At 36.5% G+C, this 16,481-nt stretch overlaps 1 protein-coding gene across 1 annotated transcript in view; it reads right to left on the bottom strand.

The window, feature by feature from the left end:
- Positions 1 to 1,028: 1,028 nt before the first annotated feature.
- Positions 1,029 to 16,481, bottom strand: part of LOC126370229 (uncharacterized) — a 52,870-nt gene continuing 37,417 nt past the window's right edge. Inside the window, exons 3-4 of the mRNA XM_050015037.1 lie at positions 3,342 to 3,558; positions 1,029 to 3,205 (exon numbers count right to left, since the gene is read on the bottom strand). Of these exons, the coding sequence (XP_049870994.1) occupies positions 1,776 to 3,205; positions 3,342 to 3,558 (1,647 nt within the window). The 3' untranslated portion in view covers positions 1,029 to 1,775. The remainder of the gene's footprint in view (positions 3,206 to 3,341; positions 3,559 to 16,481) is intronic.

The following is a 16,481-nucleotide window of genomic DNA, read 5'->3' as shown; positions in this document are numbered from 1 at the left end:
GGCATTAAGCACTTGGCCGGACAAATGGCCAGCGCTGAAGACACCTCCTCACCCGGTGGAGTGAGTACCATACGTAACTATACATTAAACATAATATTTTAATAGTTCTGTGGTTCTATGACGATAACTATGCACATTGACACACATAATTAATGTGGAGGAAGCAAGAGCAGTGTGTCAGGATCGAAGTAATTCTATAGTCCCTGCTTACCCTGGTGGGTAGGCGTGATATTATGTAAGTATGTATGTATGTGTATCATCATCATTATCATCAATTTAAGAGCCACGCTCTTGTTGGTGCAGCATTTTCCATGCTACTGTTTTTAGGGAAAAAATAGGGCAGTGGTTTCCCTCTTGCATATATGTATGTGTATAAGATACATAAACTGAAGCCACTAATTTCTTTCAAAGCAAAACCACGAACACCTCCGGCACTCCATACAATCTCAATCTTACCGTGTTCTACCTTACTGGGAAAAATACAAGCGGTAGAAACAGTCCGCGTTCGCTACCCCTTACTCCTTAGTGGCTTACAGCCATAGACTCTAGCCTATGGTTTCCTGGTATGGTGGTCAGAGGGAGGTGAAGTAAATCTAGCTCGGCGAATACGAATTGATGATTCCGCACAAATTACAACACACTACGGGTTAAATACCAGAGAGACTTATATTTGATTCCCCAGGGTTATTCGATCATTCGCTCATTCATTTCAAAAACAGCAATCAATCATCGATCCGTCCCTTTCTTTTTAGGAGGATAAGAAAAAGACATGAAATTAGCAGGTACCTGCAGAAATCAGCATCATTGTCGTATTAACTAAATTAGAATAACCATTCGTACTATATTATTGGATAGTGTAATGTTGTCTAGCTCAATGCTTCTTGGTGTACTGCTCTTTTTTAAATCATTATGCTGTCAGGAAGGGTAGTAGATAAAGGAAAACATAAAACAACTCAATCTATTTCCATTATAGTTTAATTTACGAAATATTTTTGTTACAGATTTGTTTCGTGATACATTTCGGCTATTTCAAATCACAACATTGATTCAAAGATTCAGTAGATAACAAAAATGGCTCAAGCTTAACAATGCAGTATGATTTAACATCGATAAAGTTTAAGTTATAACAATATAACGTTCTGTAACGCTCAATAAACTTTCTTTTTATAAATGCGAAGGAAATCAACTAATAAATAAAAACAGAGAAAAGTTAAGAGGTACTCAGGTGGTATAAATAAATAAATTACACGTAGCAGTGACTACATCGATAACTTAACTAAAATAAATAATATTAATACTAATGACAAGTTATTTTAAATTATAACTAGCGGTTCACCTAAATGTTGATATACCACGTATTTGTATTTTCTGTTGCCCCTATTCCGAAGTTTGCATTCGAAAAGAGGTAACAGAAGATTGTACTTATTATATTTAATACCTACTAAGTTTGTGTTTGTTACATGTCTACTAGTTCTTCAACACGTTTTATGGCTGCATCGTTCTTTACTGCAACACCAAACATGACAATTTCAATCGACGTTTAGATAACTTTTCAAAAGCAAGAAGTCCAATATGAATAGGAAACAATACGATTTAACTGAAGCGTCTTCACGGGATTTTGTTAGACTAAATAACATGAGAATATATAAATTAGAAATCCACGGGATTTATAACCTGATTGAGCACTTATTAACACACAAATAAATAATTGGCATGGTCTACATACTTCAGTCACATCACACTAATATGTACAAAATTAAGTTACACAGATGCTGTTACGAGTAGAACCGACTCTTTGAGATTATATGGGCGGTGGGAGGCGGATGCGGCCGAGGTATCGTCGTCACTGCCGCCGTTTTCTTCTTCAGGGTCGTGATGGGTCTTAACTTCAAGAAAAGCACAATAGAAACAGCACAGGAACAAATCAGCGTGGCAAGAAGAGCACCCAAAGTTGCTGCGAAGCCAGGAGTTGTCATACAGACTAGACCAGGAGTTGGGACAATCTTAGTAGGAGCGCTCTCTTCAGCAGTATCCATGTTTAGATCTCCAGCGGATACTACGCGAATAACTCTGTTTACTCCAACTTCCTTCTCAGGAGTCGTCGCTCGGCGTTGCCTTCTCACTCGCCGCTCGTCGCGTCTTGCTTCGGCACCGACAGGATAAGAATCAATCTGAGGAGGTCCATATTCGGCATGAGGAGCAATGACGTTATGGCCATCAGAACATTGGTCAGGGCAACGGTATCTGCAAATTTGAATGGTACACTGGAAGTGAACCTCCATAGAATCAGGGAACTTAAACGCTTGGAAGTGCGCGTATGAAAGAACAGATGCGCTTGCCCCAAAGTTCTTGATCTTGGTGAATCGTGACATTAGTTTCGGTCTGGTTACGCAGCCTCGCCTATCGACTAATTGTATAGGTGCGCGTTGACCGTCGTGAGCAACACAATCCCTGACCAACATGTCGAATTTTGCATCGTCGTCTTTGATTGCTAAAACCATAGTCATTGTCTGTCCAATCTTCACCAAGCCAGATACTTCTGACGCCCAAGGGCCTTTGCCCACTTGTATCTGCATCCAGCACCCAACGTTATCACCAGCAAAGTCAGCTCGGACTACGTCTAGCATATCGACGGGGAATGGTCTGAAAGTGACAGCCTTTTCGTACTGATCGTGCCATGTACATCTCAGTTTCCTTGCTTGATCCCAAACTTCCTGCACTTGAGGATCATATTGGATCACGATGACATTTTCAAAGTAAGTTCCGGCGGCTGCGACGTCTCCTCTATACCTCGGGTCCCCGCTGCCAGCGGTTCCACAAGCATGGGCACCGATTTCAAACGACGCTTGTGTTCTTCCTAGATTAGGAGGTAAATGGACACATTGATGATTAGAGTAGTGTCCTTTGGAGAACACGATACCGAAGAAGGGTTTGTCAAAACTGAGGAATACTCTCATGGCGTTCTTTTCACACTTGACATCTAGAGATACGATTTTGGGCATGTCAGGTGCTGGTGCGGGCCAAACGTCTCCAGCTGTGCTGAAGACTTTGTCGCTGGCTGAAGTCTGGACATCGGTGGGAGGAGCTTGTTGCGGAGGTGGTCCTCTGAAGCCAGGACCGATGTCATTCTTGTGGTGGCTGACTGGAGGTCCCAGAGCGAAGGGCTTGGAATGAACCGGGTGGTGGTTGGGGATCCTTGGCATACCTGAAAAAGTAAACACGTACGTAGTATTAATATATCTTATTTAAACTTACACAAAATAATTTCGTATAACCGCAGAGTATGTTTTTGAATAAATACTTAATTGAAAAAGAAAAACTTAGATTTTAAATGTCCTTACCTAACGGATGATGTGCCTGATGATGCGGTGGGTTCTGCCTTCTGTTATGCGGGGGTGGGACCGGTGGTGGAGGACCGTTATACGCGTCAGTTGGCGTCTCCCTCTCGGAAGACTCCATAGCCAATTGGTCAGCATTGGGTTCCGCCGCGCTGTTGGTATCTGCGCCCGCGCCGCCTCCGCCACCCTCGTTCGATGATTGATCACTAAGTGTCCCGCTCTGTAATGGAGGATAGGGAACATGTTATTTATATGTTATATTGAAAATAATAAAAATCGATTCAAAGATCTGATTACCTACAGTTAGATTTTACAATCTAAGTACCTGGAGGGTTCTGTCTGTATTTCACATAAGTTCTTAAATTTACCTAGGGGCCTACTTCGATGAGTTTATCTTTTATAATAGCGTCAAATATTTAAATGGATAGTATAAGGAAGAGATATCTACTATTGGATATAAGTTGCTCGTCAGGATTATGTACTTCTCGTATTGTTCACCTAGTCACATTTCAAAATATCCGAAAAAAAATTCAAAGCGAGATGTTCTAATATTGTCGAATTTTTTTCGGCTGTTTTTACACCGAGCTCTCCGGGCCAGAATACCTAATAAGGCCTATGGTAATTTCGCCCAACAATGAAGATTAACGACAATTTTAAATGAAAGCCCGCCGACAAAGGAATGATTATTTACACAAGTAATGGCCGAGAATACACGTTTACAAAAATGCTTCGGTCATAAATAGCAGTTGCTTCTTAAATCTCATAACTTGTGCTGACACGAAAATTACTTGTCCGGTTAATACTATGCCGCTTTCACTGTACTACGCCCAGGCGATTTTTTAAGTGTTATTTAATACGGCACAGTGACCGTTTTTCCATCTCTGGTTTCGACTAACACCTGTAGAGATAGTTGTCACATGACAACGATTTAGATGCAACATTCTAGGCCACGGAAGACTAGGCGGGCCGATATTTTGTAGGGTCAAAGATCTTATAGCCGTGGCAAGACAATGCTTGAATATTCAACATTTGACTTCAAATACATGAATAATTTAGAAAAAATAAAGCTATAACATCTTTGTTTGTTTTAAAAAAATCGTATTTTTTCTGAAACTTTGTTATGAGTTCTTATGAAAAATTCATAAATTACTTAAACAGTGGGCCTGTTTAGGCTTGTTTAATTTTCTTTATTAAAAGCTTTCGACTAAGAGTAAAAGAACACTTAAGAATACTTATTCAACAAGTAAATATAATTATAAATATAACTTAAATACTATAGCTGATTTATTGTTTTGATTTATACCTATTTATTTGTTTTGCACTACTTACATAATAAATACATTTAATAACACAAACATAAACATATATACACACCTGACTTGTAACTAATATCTTTTATTTTATTTAGTTTTTTATTAAGCATATATAATTATTTAAAATTGCAGCAGTTCATTGAAAATATAATATTATTATATTTAACTCCAAAATGTGCTTAGATTTCGAGTCTATTTTTTGTTTAATGTGTTTTCCCGGTCCGCGGAGGTCCGTGTTGCTCTATGGGTTTTCTGATTACCTTATTTGTTCCAACTGACATTGTGCTGAGATGGAACCGTTTCGGCATACTTACATTAATAAATGTATTATTTTTTAATAAGTTTTCTTTTTTCTTTGTTTAGATGTCACAAGAAATGGGTTGGAACGTATGTATGCGTTTAATTGTTTTTGTTTAGGTTGCTTGGCTGTACCTTTGGGTAGCCCAGTACCTATGGTTCTAAAAATGACGAGTCTTCTGCTTCTTCTGTATGGGTTGTGAGATCAATGATCCACCTCATCAACTCTGATGTCAGGGTTATTATTCAGCCAGCAAAGGCCCCTGACATGACTCAGGTCATGTAACGATTTCGTATTCGTACAAAAAAACTAGACACCTCGCAATAGTGTCACCCGTGTTTTGTTAGATCATTTCTAAAAAGAAATATTTTATATCATTAACCAAAATCTCATATGGACAGGATAAGAACTTGCACAGTTGAAACCTATGTCCGACAGTCGCTTCTCGGTCGAACGGTTCACCGACAGAACCTTTCATTTGTGGGTGATTCGACGACACAACTGTTCAACTACGAACAATCCGCCGACAGAATGTACATATGATTGGCTCGACGACAGAACCTTTCAGCTACGAACAGAGTTGCGGGTTCAAATCTCATCCGAGTCAGAATTCGATCTTTTTAATAAGTACATACACTAAGCTCACGACTATATTCACGATTGCGGTAATCAATGTTTCTTTCATAGCACGATGAACTAAGTGTCACCGAGCTTTCAAATTCAAACTCAGAAAGTCAAATACAGTAGTTAAAACCCAAACTGGGATTCGACACTATGATGAATCACGCCTTCTCCGAACATGACTATCATGGATTCTTTTCTCTGGTGAAAAAATGACGTAGCTCATACATAACACTAGATCCGGCTTATATCTGCAACTAGATGTCATATTCCAATTTCATGTGAAGCATATATTGTGACCGCGAGAAAGTTGTCCGAATCAGACCCCGTTTGATTTAACTCATCGCTCATTGGACTGCCCTGGTTTCCGAATTTCCAAAGATCCGGTTTCCGATACTATTTTCGAGACTATCAATACATTATATGAGAGGTAGATATGAACGTGTATAACTAGGTACCTATACCACCTGGTCAAGTTCATAAGTACGAAAGCATGAAGCAATTAATAAAAATCGAGAAATACCTAGCTACATTGATAACCGCTTAACGATAAGGTCGCTAATTGCTTTCTGGACTAAGTTACGTTTCTTAAAATAGTAATAGTAACCACACTAACCAATATAATGGTTTTCTGCAATAATGTATATGTACTGTCTTTCACCTACAAATGTATACCTATTATGACGTCCTTAATTTGATAATATCTAGTAAGAATAATATAATACATTTTCTTGACAGTCTCTTTAACACTAGACGGTATGTACAGTCATGAGCAATATCATGTACCCACTTTAGAACCCTGTAGCACTATCATATTTGATATTTAATGAGGCTTACGGTTTAATTTGTCAAAAAAGTTAATGAGACATGGTTTCAAAGTGTATACGTAAGGTTTATACACTTATACTTTTTATATTACACGCATAAAAGTATGTACTTTTATGTGTGAAATATTTCATTCAATCAGCCAAAGTGTAGAGTCAGTGTTTTCCTGAACATACCACGAAAAAAGACAAGATATCAAAAAAAAGGTAGGTCCTCTAAACCAGCGATGCATGAAGACTTTGATGAAAGTGGTAGAAGCAAAAGTGGTGTGTCAGGATCGTACTGAGTGGAATTCCGTGGTTTCCCAACCCAGCGGAAAATAGGCGTGGTCTTATGCATTTATGTACTGAAATCAATCATACAAACTGCAATTTAACGTGTAAGTACGTAAGTAAAATAAAAAAATAATAGTAAGTAACCTAAGTAAAAAAGAAAGATGATTCCGTGTTTCGAAAGCCACGTTAAGCCGTTGGTTATGGTGGAGAGTTTTGCAAACGGCTCAACCAGCCCTCACTGAAGCAGCGTGGTTCGTACCCACTCCAATTGATTGAGGGAGACCTGTGCCCAGCAGTGTTAGTCGTATTATGTATGTTTACACTTTACAATCTGTAACAGAAAAGATGAAGGACAAATAGAAATAGGTACCTACAACAAAAGATAGACTTAGCTTTGCAATAGATATCTCCAACCTTGTTTAAGGAAAGTGCGAAAAGAAATTGTATACCCACCAATTTAGACAACAATGTGAGAAAACATCAAACGCAAGGCAAACATTTTCATATTATTTCACAAATATTTGCATTACGTAACCAGAAAAAAGTATTCCAGTGAAAATAAAATACTTTACCAAAAAAAATTGTAGAAAGTGAGACTTTAAAGTTATTTTAATTTTATCAATTCCCTAATAACAGTAATTCACGTGACAACACAAAATGAACGTAAACAATAAAACGATTAGGTAGGTAACTACAAAATCATTCGGAAAAATGTTGTGGTAGATGAGAATTACCAAATTATCGGTAATAAACTTGTGGTCATAGTATCTCGTAGGTGTATGAACCCGGCATTAAGTATCGACAGGCCTTTACAACTCTCATTTATTTCGCCTCAAGCTATGAAATTAGAAAGTATTGGCCCACCAAAGCACCTTTTTCTCAATAAAGATTTATAAGTGGCTTATACAGGTCTTCCCTAACGTCCGACGAGCCGAATCCAGCAATTATTTCACATTGGGAACCGAATCCCTAGGGTTACGTAATAAGAGAATAAGAGAAAGTTCGTGGGTCAATTTCAGATGTTTATCTTCGAAATTTGACGGCTGATGAATGAAATAATAGGGTTGTTTGTACAGTTAAATTGGGCATTGATATGGATGGTTAGCTGATTTATTGTTTTGATTTATATCTGACTTTTGTAATAATAGTTCGGTACTTTATACACGTGTAAATATAGGTACTAGACAGAATTTTCATTTATAAACACATACATAAGGTCACGACGATAGTCCAATCAAACGTTAGTCAGAGGTACATCCATCCAAGATCTGAGAACTCACACTCCACTTTCTGTTAGACCAACCTAAATTCTTATCAACCCACAGTAAAGAAACGTTGTTAAGTATGATACATACAACTTCGCGTTGTAGGGTTATACCCAGCAGTAAAAATAAAATAAAATTGCTATCCAAAATTCTAGACTAAGTATTAACTTCCTACAACTTATACCCAACAGTAAAAATAAAATTAAATTGCTTTCCAAAACTCTAGACTACGTAAATTAAATTCATCTTTTTTGGGGTTATATATTATAAGTTTTTACAATAAAATATCAGACAGTAAAATAAATTTAAAACTCTTTTATTTAAAAAAGCTTATTATAAGATAAATTATTACCTAAATGATAAAAATGTCTGGTAGGTATTCATATAGTTATTAAATAAATTTTAATATATACCTACATTAATTTAAAAGATGTGTTGCTGTTACAGTTTCTTGCCATTTCTTTTCCTCAGGCTTAACACCTTGCGAACTGACGTAGATTCAAATTATGTTGAACTTCAACATGTTTTTCCATGATAATAACGTTGAATAAATGATTCTGATTTCTGAGTAGTCCACCAGTCTGTAGATATAATAATCAATGATGACGTACCAGGTATATAATTAATCTAATTGCAAACTCTTCATAAACATCTCAAATTACAGACACAAGCATTAAAACATTGGTAAGTACCAACAACACCACAAAGCCACAACATAAACCAAACCTTACACCAAACCCTACATACAAACAACTGGAACCTCGAAAGAAAATCCGCAACTTACCGAGCTTTGCTCGTAATTCCATAGACGTACTGTACTAACCTACCATAGGCACAGAATGCTAAAGGCGTGCCAAGAGCAGTGTGTCAGACGAGGCCATTGCACCGCACTAATTTTACTTTCATTATAATACTTACGGCTTAGCCAGTAAACAAGCCGTGTCTAGAGATTGGATGGCCACTTAAACTGGACTAAGTAAGCAAAAAGTAAAGAGGAAGTTTCCAGATAAAGTGGTACTTTGCACAAGTTGAGGCGAATGTAACTTTGTTAACTTCAGCCTTAGCGCAGGCTGCTTATGATAATATTATTTTATCTTTTTAAATATTGTGCGCACCTATAATTGGTTTATGTAGCAGTCCAATTCCCGACTGAACTTCTATTTTATTTAATTTTTCATTAAGTGTAAATAAATAACTAAATTGTACTTATTTTGGATATGATAAACAATGAGCAATGTTTTATGAAACTTTATAGCACAGTGAGGAAGTTTTCACTGTTTTAGGTTCATTGTTTTTTTGTTATTAGGTATATATACGTATATAATATATTGTACTAACGTGAAACTGATTAATATAGTAACAACGTGGTGTGCATATAGTACCTATATTACTTCGGTTGTCAGTCTAGCAATCTAGTACTAACCACAGGTAAGTTCCTATCTACTTACTTAATTAAAATTTTCAAGTATGAATATTTATTAATTCTTGAAAAATAACAATACGTCACAAGTACAAACATAAAAACTAGTCATTAAATAACCCGCCCCTCACTGTTCCCGGAGCAAAGGTGCCCACAACACTCTGACTGAATGGCAATGGCCAGCCTTTGGACCAGGAACGAGCCGGAGCGGGAGTCACCTGTCATTTTCTAGTTAGTTTACTCATCAAACAATTTAAAAGAAAGAAATACTTATGCTGACCCACTAAGAAGCTGTATTTAATAAAATACGTTACATTTGAATTATCATCATAATTTACCCGACAAAGTATTCCATTTGAAACACAAAAGCGTATCTACATTTTCATCTGAAATGTCATTCACAGAAAAAAGGGTAAGCCGGCCCGTAGTAGGACAATGCCGAGCAGGATTTCAAGTCGATGTGTGCCGTCGACCGCGGCTGTAGGTCGCCGCATGTCGGGAAAGTCGCGTTTACTCTTTCCACGCCGCTTGTCTATTGTCATAAATCGGCTTGGAAGCGAGCCGGTTCCAAGCCGGACAGTGTCAACTAGGACGAGCATCCTATTGTTGTTAATATTTACGATTATTAACCATACTTTCTCCATTTTCAACTGTCAATATTAATATTTTAACTCTACGTCTTTACTGGATTCAGAGGAAACTAAATTAATTCAGGTGCTTTACAACAAGACTATGGACCCGTAAAATATAAATGGTATAAGTCACTGATCAACTGATTGTGTTCACTCCAACAGACCTTGATTGAGCGATGTGCTGATCATAATTATGTCACTTTATCAATCGTCATCATAATATATATATATTTAATATAATACTTTAATTTCCACTTCATATTAACTCAGTATTCGTTACGATATCAGTAACATCCTGTACTTAGATATGTTATATAATTTTGATTTTTTTTTTACCCAACATTGTTTTCTATTTAAATTCGAACTTTTAGCTACCTCAAATACGTGTACGTTTTTTAATTACTTATTTCATTATTATACTTGAATGTTGTATACGGTAATTGTCCGTTGCATGTTTTTTTATGTATATTTTCTATGTATATACCGATGGTGTATCTTCAATAAATAAATAAAAATAAATGTATTTTTATGTTTCCATTCGTTATATTATAACGTATCTAAATAATAATAGTCTGTCTACGTACTTGGGTCGTTCTTCTTTTTTATCGACAATAAAAAGACATTTTCTCGATTTATCGGATTTAACATCTTTAAAATTATAACGGCAATAATTATTTTAAAACATCATATAAATATGTGTCTGTAGAGGACTATTTCGTGGTTCTCTTTATCTTGGTAACATACTTTTCTTTGCAGGCGCATTCCAAAAAATATTGTGACAGAGTGGCCCTTTTCATCGGAGACAGCATTTCAATATACCACTCTGTCACAAAATTTTGTGAAAAACAATGAAGCTACGTTAATAACTAATTGAGGAACCGATTAGTATTTTGCTTGTATTTTGAGTATAATAAGATAACTATATTTTTGGACAATCAAAACATGAAATAAAATTCTAAAACATAACTTATCAGAAGCAGAACGAAGGACAGATCATTGTCGATAAAAAAGAAGAACGACCCACTTAATATCTAATTGGCTGGAATTAAAACAGTTTTATTATGTAAATAATTGTTCATTTGTTTGCTAATTAACATAAATTAAATCTTGACGCTTCAATTGTGTGAAATATTATACAACAAAAAACGATACAAGAAGTGTGTTAAGTGTTTGCTTATGGGATATAATTGTAGTAATTTATATGGGAGTCATTTGTCTTTGGCTGGAAAACAATAGACGTCATGGTTTAAAGAAAAGCAAGCATACCTAATATTTTTTAATTATCTTAGCTTACTATAAATTAAAAGTAGTGCGTGAAATCAGGGTTCATAAAATATCGCGTTTCTTATTTTTCAATGTTACGATTAAATTATCTTTTCTCGGTCGATGACTGGACTGATTACCCGTTACTATTCAGTTCATCATATAAATATCATATTATCAAAAGAAACTATGAAAAGTGGCTGCAAGTTGTCCTTATGAATACTTGCGACTAATAAAAATGACTACCTACTAATTTATTAGGGATTACGGGTGAGATATTTTATAGGATTTTATAGGAAATAAAATAAAATTCGTTTATTTTTAGGCCCATATAAATAAATTGTAGCCCTTATAATAAAGTGTAGGTATGGTTATGAGGACTAGATGCCTTTTAAAATTCAAACCCTACTGTTTAACTATTGTGTCTGGAAATATGAACCTTACGAGGCCAAATAGTTAATGCCATCTTCGGCAAATCTAAAATAAGTCATGTCAAAAAAAATGGACCTTACGAGGATAATATCAGAGTTTTCCGCGAGTTCACAGTAGCCATAGTTAGTAGTAGTTCGCGAGTAGCCTTCTTACTTTCCACAGTAGGGTAAACAGGTAGGTAGTGGACAGAGGCGGAACTAGCCGCGTCCGTCAGTGCAGTGGGTCGACATTGACCATATTTGGGCGGTCGACGACGGTTGGTTGCATTCTGGTTGCATTTCCCCTACGCCCTGCGCTTGCGGCTGTGTTTATCGCCAATGATAGGAAACATGAACGACCTGTGACAATGTTTCTTAAAGTTTTTTATTGGATTGAATCTAAGAGATTTTAGAGATATTATAATGGTGCTAATTCCTGCTTATGTCTGTCATTTTCTTATCTGATGAAAAAGAAAGGGACGGGTAATCGACAGGCATAAAATTTATGGAATATACGTCAATTTTAAGCAAGCTAAAAAGTTTACATCGGCCAATAATCCGACAGAATTAAATAGACAGCACGTCAAACCAGAGAGATGCCTATTTTATTCGCACTGGTTATTCATTCATTTTAATATTAACTTGTTAACAATCATCCGTCCCTTTCCATTTCGGCGGACAAGAAAATGACGAGAATAACTTAAAACAAAATTAGGAGGTGTCTGCAGGAATCGGGGCCATTGTCATATTCTAAGAGACTTGAGATATTACTTTTATTTATTCTTTATTATTCAAAATTCCGTTGAAAATCACACACACTCTATGAATACGTAAATAGCTAACATTAAAACGTTTAGAACAGTTTAAGTCTTTCGTATAAATCGGCACGACACACAACATTAAGCTAAGAGAAATGAAGTGGAAAACGGAATCATTCAGCGGCTGATATGTGGAAAATTACCAAGATCGGTCAATAAAATTGATCGCAATCGTTATGCAGTAATTTCGTGAAAAGCTCGACAAATGACACTTGATACTTTCCGTCGGCGCCTAGTGATGTCCCATAAACGGTAAGAACGAGCCGATTAAAAATCATTAACTTTCAAGCAATGCTTTCATACGTTGATCTACTTGCTCACGATACGCTTTAAGTATTATTTGGTCTGCGTTTTTTTGACTTAATTATAATATGGAGCGTGCGCACTCCATTTATGTAGAGTAAATAGTCGTAAGATAATGTACCAGGCCTTTATAATGAAAGTTTAAGCCTAAGAATTGTCTGGTGTAATCCATAATAAGTTAGTATGCGCAAAGTTTAAGCGATTGTCTATTTTTTTGAATATGTAAAATATCATTACTTATGTACATGTGAAATTCGCTCATATTATAAGTAAGTACCTATGTTATCTACTTTATTTGATATTCCATATTGAAGGCAGTAATTAATACCTGTAGGTACAGTCTAGCACATGGTACCAAATATTACCAAATTTTATCATAAATCGGTACAATAACTTTTGCGTGAAAGCGTAACAGACATATAGGCAGTTACTGTCGTATTTGTAATATTAATAGGAAAAAATAACAAATTAACTACTTACTGCAGACTATTGTCTTTAGATGACCAGTAAGGGTTTATGGGCTGTATATTAATGTAAGTATCTCAACCAACGCATTAACCGACATTGGTTCATATACCTGATATACCTGGTATTGTTTTTGTAATACGTTACTTTTGTGCGCAATAAAAGTATTATTGTTTCCAGGATTTCTGCCTGGTCAATGGCAATAGCAGACCCCGGACACTTCATACAAGAAACCTCGTTTTACACAGACACTACACATAGACGTTATAGTACACGCGCATCTGTATGTGTGACTGACGCCCATACGGTTGAAGACTGAAGTATGTCTGGGGGGTGAGGTAAACCTAGCTCACCCGCTGGTGGGGAGCGGAGAGTTGCCGTTCTATACGTAGTATTATTCCTTATTCGCGCTGTCTCGCTGCTCACCTCCGTTCTTGAATCAGCGCCACATTGTGATTTGTTTGTTAGTTCGATAGCATGTTTGATGAAGGAATGTGAGAAGACTTTTGAAAGCATGATGCCTGCAAGCTCCATTCGGGAATAATTTTTGAACTCATTTCTTTTTTTTTTCATTTTTTTGTGTGTCAATTGTATGTTAAGTGACACACACAAAAAAAAAAGTTTTCATCTCGAGCTCCTCCGTGCTTCGGGAGGCACGTTAAGCCGTTGGTTACGGCTGCATTAGCAGTCGTTAATAACCATCAATCCGCACTGGGCCCGCGTGATGGTTTAAGGCCCGATCTCCCTATCCATCCATAGGGAAGGCCCGTGCCCCAGAAGTGGGGACGTTAATGGGCTGATGATGGTATGTCAAGTAATTTTAAGAAAAACTTTGTAACAGCTGTGGATTTTTCTGTTATGTTACAATGTATATTTTTCAAAATAAATAAATAATGAAATAAATAAATGTCCAGAGGCTGGCAACAATGGCATGGGACTTAAACATAGCTGGCGAGTAGTCAGTGTACTATACACCTCTGCCTACCTCTATACAGACGTGACGCTATAGGTTGTATTAATAAACGAATCTCAGCTGAGACTACCCTCAAGATCATGCTCAAGTCTCTGTTTTTGTATGAGAACTGTCACAATGACATGATCTTGAGGGCAGTCTCGAAGTTGAGATTGGTTTATTAATACCACCCTATGTTACATTATAACAAACGACTGCGGAGTATTTGTTTTTATGAAAGCTATCGCAAATGATAAGCTATTATTGTTATGCGGTAAAATTATGCTAGAAAATGTGTTATACTAGATAGAAACTGGATTATTACTGCTAATATCACTTCAGTATAATTCTCAACAGCCGGGTACATGCGAAAGTGGAACAGGAATTAAAATAATATTGCATTTTACTGTCTGTTTGTATTTGGGACTAGTTTTTTACAAATATTTACTGTAGGTAATATGAAAATATAATCGTAAATTGCAGTATATTATTAGATAATGCGCACTTGCTTTTACCTATATGCGCAAATGTGACATTGCAATATACTTTTTAGTTTTAGGCGCCCCGGGGTATTTTTTTTGTCGTGACTTATTGCAAATTTCCCGCAATACCTTGGCTGGACGAATAAAAAGCGCTGAGGGCTCTCAACCGATACAAAAATTAAGACAGTAGTCCTGCCCAATTGCCGCGGAGTATTTGACTAGGTTTAATTACATAGTAGTTTAATAATAGATACATACTAGATTTTCTACTAAATTACATATCAGTTGTTAAGATCGAGATAAGCAACAAAATCGCATAAGGCAAGTGACATGTGACGGAATCCGCGGAACGCTGAGTCCGCTTTCCAGATAGGACCACTAGGTCAACAGATCGACACACTAGTCACTAAATAATTCAACACCAACACTGATTGCCGATGTTTTTGTCCGTTATCAATGATCAGGCATAAATAATCAGACCATAAAGATTGGCTTATTAAAATTTTATATTCACTCAACCGTTCAAACTACAAGTATCAAGATTGAGAAGAAAAAGTTGCAATCATCTGATTTATTGTTGCTTTAATGGAGCATGTGTGATGTTTTGTGGTTTTTGTTGTTTCAATTTAAGATCTTCAGATTAACTAGTTCCTTACTAGATGTATTTTGCAATGGTATGTTCATTACTGGGCTATCAAGGCGGTACTAAAGACAGTAAGCAATTAAAAGATAACGTTTCGATAGTAAAAACTTTGTCCACAATATCGTCTTGTTCTCAGTGGATATAATGTATCTATTTATATCCACTGAGAACAAGACAATTCTCGGTTTCATTCGCAAGAAATAAAGTAAAGATGTAGCGTTGTTAATTTTTCACAGTTCGCCGTAAGTCAGAGGTGTTGAAGCAATTCATCTAAAAAAGCAACATTGTTATTTGACATTAATTGTTGACATTGCGCACACATTTTTCGACCCCGATACTAACCCGATACCGACCCCGCCGGCGTGGTCGACGATTTTCCTCATTCAGCGCTTATCGCTATCGACCCACTAGGGTCCATTAATTCTTTCAAATATTTTTCCTCTCAGACGACGCCCTGAGCCGAGGTTCGCGCCCAACTGGGCACACTCAGGCCTGTTGTCTTAAACGTTGTACCGGGTGAGAGCCTTCAGCGCTCACCAATTGTCCGGCCAAGTAGTTAATGCCAGCTACGGCAAATCTACAATAGTCACGTCAAAAAAAAGCGCACATTTTTAAGCCTCCAGTTCGTTGTTCGAAAATTCTGTTCTTCGATCTACCTAGCCAGGTATTACGACGTCGTAGGAAAGTGTTTATTCTTTATCCTATTTATGCAAAACGATTTGAAATTTTCCACCACGTGCTCAATTTTCAGTTTGCCTGCACGTTGGCTTGAAATTTTATACTAGATTTTTCTAAAGCGAACTTTATATACGCTACCTACATCATTAATATCGTCTTTTTAGGTCACGAATAATTTTCATCGGCCCATTTACGGTTTTAGTTTGCGAACTTTTATTAAAATATGTAATATTTTTGCACTTTTTAGTAGAATTACATAATGTCAATAAAAATAAAAATAAGAAGAATAAAATGAATTTATTGCCAGTAACAATTGTGGTTGAATAGTTGTTTGTGTAAAACAATTGTCGTAAAAATCTGATATTTAAAAGACTGACGCTTCCATAGCCCTTATTAATTTAGCTTCGTTGTAAGTAGGTATATAAGTCAAATAAAATTGCCTAAGTTTTTGTTCCTACTACCAGTTACTCCAGTTACAAA

The sequence above is a fragment of the Pectinophora gossypiella genome, chromosome 10, assembly GCF_024362695.1.
Source record: "Pectinophora gossypiella chromosome 10, ilPecGoss1.1, whole genome shotgun sequence".
Taxonomy (NCBI): Eukaryota; Metazoa; Arthropoda; class Insecta; order Lepidoptera; family Gelechiidae; genus Pectinophora; species Pectinophora gossypiella.
The sequence above is the reverse complement of the archived record's forward strand: the minus strand, read 5'-3'. Positions and strand labels throughout refer to the sequence as shown.